This window comes from Gymnodraco acuticeps, unplaced genomic scaffold (genome assembly GCF_902827175.1).
Source record: "Gymnodraco acuticeps unplaced genomic scaffold, fGymAcu1.1, whole genome shotgun sequence".
NCBI lineage: Eukaryota > Metazoa > Chordata > Actinopteri > Perciformes > Bathydraconidae > Gymnodraco > Gymnodraco acuticeps.
The window spans coordinates 34,134-41,258 of NW_022990774.1; the positions used below are offsets into that span (position 1 = coordinate 34,134).

The window sequence follows — 7,125 nt, forward strand, 5'->3', positions numbered from 1 at the left end:
TGGCGATCGAGCCTGAAGCCACAGAGCTCTTCTGTTACTGTCCTTTCTTCTTAGAGGAAGTACAGAAACACTGAACTCTGGATTATTTTTAATGTTTGAGGTGCAATAAACGACACAGCAGCTTTTTGGCATGATACAACTATTATGTTCCGCCTCGCTCATGAGAGTAACAGCTGGAGAAATTACAGCCTCGCCTACTGATTTTAATTTAACCATATATCAAGACCGATTGTCGATTACCAATGATCAAATGTAATTGTTTGCCTGTCTGGCCATCGTAATCGAGCTCTTTGAAGATCCAAAAATCGACGGTTTTCAAATTTTTTTGATCGGATTGGCAAAAACTTCAGAATATGTATTGACCGCCATTCAAATGACAGCGTTGTTTCCCCCCAAAAGTGGGCGGGGCCGTAATTTTTGCCCGGAAGTGACGTAGGTGTTACTCTCATCATAGCATTTATGGTGTTTTTTTTAGGGGTATCATTTTCGGTTTGTTTTGTTCGATTGTTTGTTTTTATCTCATTGTATTATGAGGGATTTAGAATTATAACATTAAGTATAAGGATTTTACTTGGAAAATATTACCCGGAAGTATTACGTGTATCGTTTCCGGCCTATACCTCCATAGCCTTGCCAGCAGCGGGGTTGACGGTGGTTTGAGTAGCGGTGCAAATCCATTAATGAAAAGTCATGGCAGACAAGGCACAGATACCAGAAGCGATTAAAGTCCAAGGTGAAGTGGTGCGGAAGCTGAAGTCAGAGAAGGCTAGCAAAGAGCAGGTCAGTATCTCAGTGCTGTGTGCGAGCTGTTAGCATGCGGTGAACAGCATGTCATGTTGGGCTGGAACAGAGCAGGGATGCTAGCCAGCCAAAGATACCGTTACATAAACTAACTGAAGAGCTGACTAGTAACCCGCACTGACCAACACCATTAAACTTACGAGACATTTTCGGAAAAACTGACCAGGACTGTCACTTCTGTGAAGCATTCATTGTGTTAGCTTACGGTTAAGTGTTTAAATGAAACCCACATGATACAACCTGGCAGATATTTAAACAAATACGTAATTTATATAGCCTACCGAATCAATTGGAAAAGACCAAACATTTATAAAAACTATCGTGTTGTAGTGTACGAAGTAAGTGAGTCAGTAATACATTGGTCTAAGTTAGGGCCATAGGTATAAACCGTATAAACCGAGCTTAAAGCTTGGGCCATACTTGACCAGCTATTTGTTCAGCTATCACAACAGCTGCTTAAAATGACTGTATTTCAGGTAGAAGGGACTGCTTCTCACTTTGTTCCTACCAGTGTTACATGATAGCCGAATCGGCTAACTGCTAGCTTTAACATGCCCCAAATGTCATGGCTTTCCGCTCCCTTCGGCTTGTCGACCAGCTAGCTATTTTGTTAGTTGATGCAATAATTTACAGGCGTGTCATCAGCATGTTCAGGAAACTGGCCAGTGGTGGAAAGTAATAAGTACATTTACTCAAGTACTGTGCTTAAGTACACATTTTAGGTACTTAAGTAACTCGAACCATTAGTGGGTCAACACAAAATCTATATGGAGCAATGTTGCTAAGAAGTTTTTTGTAAAAAATATTTCACAGTTCCAACTTCTTAAATGTTAAGATTTGCTGCTTTTGCTTTAAAATATTTAAACAAATTGTAGTTTTTTTCTGCAATGAGTACTTACTTACTCCCGAGACTTTAAGTATATGTTCCTAATCATACTTAATTACTTTGATTTAAGTACCATTCTCGATGCGGTACTTAGTTAAGAATCAGAATACTTTTTCCACCACTGCCTGTGACCACTTAATCTTTAGCTAATCAGATGTTTTACGGTATTATACACACACAGTGCAATCTGACAATGTAATACTTTAGTTTGATACTTTATTATCAGCCGGCACAAAGATAACTAATAAAGATATATCCTAGTCTGTACCAGTTTTATCTCAATTTAAATACTGGTTCTTCCAATAATCTGCCATGCATCACAGAGGAGGTATCAGCATGTTTTTGAATTTAAAGTGAGATAAACCTCACTTCAAATAAAACCTTAAAGCATTGACAGAGAGTGCTACAGTAAGTGTTTGCACCATGTTTCTCTGTTACTATTTGTCTAGTTTGGTCTGATTTATTTGCTGTTTTGTCCGGCAAAATGTCATTGAGCCCACAAAGGGTCTAACCTCAGGACATAATTCAGCAAAACAAGCAGTGGTTATGGAAAGTGACAGTGGAAAGTTCCATACGCCTTTTTCTCAGACATTTCTTGTTATAGTGGACAAAGAACAGGAGTTACTAATAACATGGCTGTGTGACTGTAAACCAGTTTACACATTACAAGGCGAAAGTGAAAGTGAAAAGTGAAAGTGAAGCAGCTAATTCCACATTACACCTAAAGTCATCACAGAAGTGTAGTTAAACTTCAAATGTATAGCTTCTGGGGTCAATTTTGTAAAATCATTCAAAGAAAATGATTTGTATAACTCAGAAATTAGGTTTGATTTAGTGTAAATGAGGTCTATTGACCATACATTTAAAAAAGAAGAGTAAAACATGTGATAATTAGTAGGTATAAAGTTGCGTTAAAACGTGTAACACAGATTTGATTATTTATACTACATGCTTTATAAATAGTCAAACCGAGAGGACAAAAGTTCATAGTAAGACCACACAAGAGTTAAAATGATACCCCTAAAAACACTGAATGCACTCGACATGTAGATTGGATTTTAGTGTCAGAGCGCAGCCCCTGTGTGTGTGTGTGTGTGTGTGTGTGTGCTGGCTGGCCTCTTTGATTGACTCGCTCTCATGTGATCTCATGTTCTATCCTCCACGCTGTGATGATGATGATGATGCGGCGTCATGCCCTGCCCCAGTGATAGGGTTGCTTACCACTTTTCTCCTGTTCTTCCTGCTAACCCCGGATGACCTCGGCCTGCCCCCCACCCCCCCCTTCATCACCATCATCTACCTCACTGCTGAACCCAACCCCCCTGGACATTACTGATCAACTCACTTCCTGGATCTACCTCTACCGACCGTTGTGATTGGCTGCTGTGGCTGTTCCTGTACGACACCACTGAACACTGCTGTTCCCATGATACACTCCTGAACTTTTGCCTGTCCAATTATTGGACTTATTTTTTTCCGGCCATGTTGTGTGTTCGTGCTTGCTTGGGTCTGATTCGGACTGCGATGCGTGTCCGAACTCTGCATTCTTTCCCTGGGATCACTGTGGCTCAGGTAGGCTCATGGATCTGTGTGAAATAAAATGTTGTTGGGATTGACCGGTGTTTTTACGACTATTGGAATCAATTATTTGTATTCGATTCCTGATCAAATAAATGAATAGAAAAACGTTGTTACTTTGGCTCTGATGCAGCTCTGTCTGTCTGTCTGGCTCTGTCTGCCCCTCCATCAGCCCTCTGACATCCAGGCAAACTGAGCTGTGTATTTCTCAGACGCTTGACTTTCAATCTTTGAGCACATTTGAATTTGCTTTAGTTGATCAGTTCAGTATGTGATGTATGAAACCTTGTAGAGTAAGTGTTGACAGTTGTTGTGTGTGTATTACAGATCGATGAAGAGGTTTCCAAACTGCTGCAGCTGAAGGCTCAGATCGGAGGAGATGATGGAAAACACCAGTTTGTTCTCAAGACGGCAAAGGTAAGACGTAGTTCTGCTGCATTCAAACACACAACCAGAGCACTGCAGCAATATGTTGTTAATATGATTTGTATCTTTGAATCTTTAAAACCTATCTACATGGAGAAACACATGCCATTTTAAAGGTATAAAGTTGCAATCTGGCATGGAAAAAAATACATTTGAAAATTGTATACAGCTAAATGTTTACTATCCATAGATTGTTATTAACTTTCTTGGAAAAATATCAGAAAAGCACAGAGCACCATCACACTGTTAATGTATTGTAACATAATAACATGTAGCCCTCAAACCCCCCAGCATGGAGGTCTATAACATAACATAGTAGTTAAAGCCCACAAAGCTAACAATGGCTGTCTCACATTCTGTTTACATGAGCTTCCTATCACTAGTATAGTAATAGAGCCGTGACCTTGAAGGCAACATTTCTCAGTTTTACCCGCCGACCTCAGCACTACAACCCTGCTGATCGATGCACGCCTAATTGACAGAGTTCTTTAAAACATTTCAAAATTCATCGTCACGATTTAAATGCAGCAAATGTGTTTCTCTATCAGGGAACGAGGGACTACAACCCCAAGCAGATGGCCATCAGAGAAAAAGTGTTCAACACCATCCTCGGCTGCTTCAAACGCCACGGTGCAGAGACCATCGACACACCTGTTTTTGAACTAAAGGTACATATTCACATCACCGTTCACTCTTGGCAAGCAAAAACATGGCGGCTAACATGAAGAATTGCATGGCTACAGCACAAGCCTGTCTAATGTTGTCCATGGTACCTGTTGACCTTTATGTCAGAATCTATCCTCTCAAGGGCAGGATCATAGAGTAGTGCAGTGATGACGTATCTTTGTGTGCTGACCCTGAAGTAAGCATCTCACTTGTTACCTCAACATAAAACAATGTGATTTGTTGCCATTGGATTTTGGAATATTGCAGAAAACAAGATCTGATATTTTTCATATTAACATCACTGTGATTTTTTTTAAAGCATAATTGCATTCTCCAGAAGTAAAAAGCTAACATTAAGCTATAAACAAAATGCATGACTTCACGTCACCACCACCAAGCTCAGTGTGAGAAAAAGTTTTTAGAGAGTACTTGTCCATGGACAAGTGAGTTTGTCAATTTACTTGTCCGAATACATTTTTCACTTGTCCAGAATGGACAAAAATTGGGGCCACTGGAATCTTCTTCTTCGCCATCGTATTTTACATTTTTATGACACCGCTAACGTAAGTGAGCGGTAAGATTTGACTGCATCACACATAGGGTTGGGTATCGTTTGGATTTTAACGATTCCGGTTCTGCTTTTCGATTCCGGTTATTTTCGGTTCTCGATTCCGGTTCTTTGAGAGGGTAAAAATAAGTCCCATGACAAACTGGGAGAAAAATATATTTATGAAAACATGAAGTCAAATCTGTATTCCTATTTACAAATCACTTCATACTGTTGAATTTCTTACGGTTATTGAATACAATTATATAAAAATAATCTCTGCATTGTTTAGTTAGTTCTAAGTGGTGCAGTTTGAGAATGTACAATTGGCCCAGTCTCCTCTGATGTTACACTGCAACCTGCCTGTGAGACAGAGTCCAACCACACATGTCCAACACATAGGCCTAATAATAATAATACATTATATGTATAGCCTATAGGCCTAGCGCTTTTCTACAACTCAAAGACGCTTGCACGCTTACACATGTCCTGCAATACACATGCTGCCCAGCTGTTTGTAAAAGTAAATAAATAGTATTTTAATTTCAATAATGTACTTTCTATACCCTGCTTCATAAACAATACTGACATCCCTGTGCTCCTCCGAGTCTGGGGGTCCGGGGATGTGAGGACAGCGCGAGGACAAAGACAGGGAGGCTGCTTTACTTCATAAAGGAAATGGTGGTCAATATTAACAACATAGGAGCTAAAACGCTGACTTTGCTCACGACTGACTGACTGGCTGACTGAGATGCAGCGATCAGCTGATACGGAGCATAGAGAGCTGCGGTCCGCGGGGCTCGGGCTCCGCCCCCTGTCCTCACAACTCTTATTAATCCCGGTCTAACTGTACAGAAAGCGGCGAGATGCATTTCCTTAGGAATCGACAAGCAGAACCGAAACTAACATTTCTAAACGAACAATGGCGGACACGTACAATTTGCGAATGAGTTCTTCCTTTTGTAAACTGAATTTATCAATAAATCAGGGCGAAAACCGTCACTTGTCCGCCGGACAAGTCAATTGAAAGATCTACTCCGATATTGTAAATAACACGTCCCGGACGGTGGGACATGTACTTTTTCGCACACTGCAAGCTATGTTTTAGAAACAGACTTTTTAAAATTCCCCAGTGCTGCGTTTACTGACGTATTTTATGTCTAAGGACATTAGTGATGGGAATTATGGCTCTTTGAAGGGAGCCGGATCTTATGGCTCCGTTCCTTTAAAGGGCCGTTCAAAAGAGCTGTTTTTTTTAAAGGGGGCGGGGTTACTAGGTTTATCTGCGAAATAATCACCAGGATAATTATTGACTGTATTGCCAGACCTAATGTCAATAATCTGCATTGTAAACATGACACAAGCTGGCGCCATATCCATGTCAGTGAATGTACTACTTTGAATTTACCCTCTATGTGTCAAGTAAATAAAGTTGCCTTGTCTGAATTTCACGCAACTCTTAATATTAGATACTGTGTTTTTAAGTGGCGATTGAGATTATTTGTTGACCCTGCTTTAAAGGATGTTTTGCCTTTACAAATGGTGCGCTTTATCACTGCCTGGGTTTTGGTTGCAGTGCATCCAAATGCTGCTGCATTTTCGCGTTTGGCTCATTTTCCATCTGGAAAACACGACGTTTACCTGTCCTGTACTACTTGTTATGACTTCTCTCTCGCGTATTCCGTTAGACCAGTGTTTCTCAAACTTTTTCATACCAAGGACCACTTAACCAATAAAAAAACACTGACGGACCACCTAACTCCACAAATATCCAAAAACCCATAGTTTTTCTAGAACAGATTACAAATCGCCTGAAAATGGTACAAACAGGTGACGGAGGTGTTGCGCTGGGCTATATCATGCAATCGAAAGTGAAACTTAAGCTCGCTCCATTGCGGAGATATTCCCGCGAGAGTGCGGAAAACTTAAATTAACTTATATATTTATAATGTGAAATGTTACCAATATACTCACGGACCACTAGGGGGCGCTCACGGACCACACTTTGAGAAGCACTGCGTTAGACCCACCCCATCTCATCCTCGTGCTGAAACCTACCAATCAGAGTAGGGGCGGGTCTTCACAGAATACGTGTGGGGAACAAAATCAAGCTTTTTAAAAGGCGAGCGGATTTTGGCAGGCAGTGAGTGCGGACCAACGATTGAACGATAAAAAGAACGGCTCTCACCAAGTACGACTCGGTTCCCCTCGTTCGTACCAA

At 40.8% G+C, this 7,125-nt stretch overlaps 1 protein-coding gene across 2 annotated transcripts; it reads left to right on the forward strand.

The window, feature by feature from the left end:
• Positions 1 to 512: 512 nt before the first annotated feature.
• Positions 513 to 4,792, forward strand: LOC117557013 (histidine--tRNA ligase, cytoplasmic-like). 2 transcript variants are annotated; one of them, XM_034232686.1, is made up of 4 exons: positions 580 to 780; positions 2,893 to 3,259; positions 3,593 to 3,682; positions 4,240 to 4,792. In XM_034232686.1, exons 2-4 carry the CDS (start codon positions 3,170 to 3,172, stop codon positions 4,414 to 4,416), a joined length of 357 nt encoding a protein of 118 aa, XP_034088577.1. In that variant the 5' UTR covers positions 580 to 780; positions 2,893 to 3,169; the 3' UTR covers positions 4,417 to 4,792. The 2 variants fall into 2 exon arrangements, with proteins under 2 accessions (XP_034088576.1, XP_034088577.1); XM_034232685.1 differs by lacking the exon at positions 2,893 to 3,259 and having other exon boundaries at positions 513 to 780; positions 4,240 to 4,783.
• The last annotated feature ends 2,333 nt before the right edge of the window (positions 4,793 to 7,125 follow it).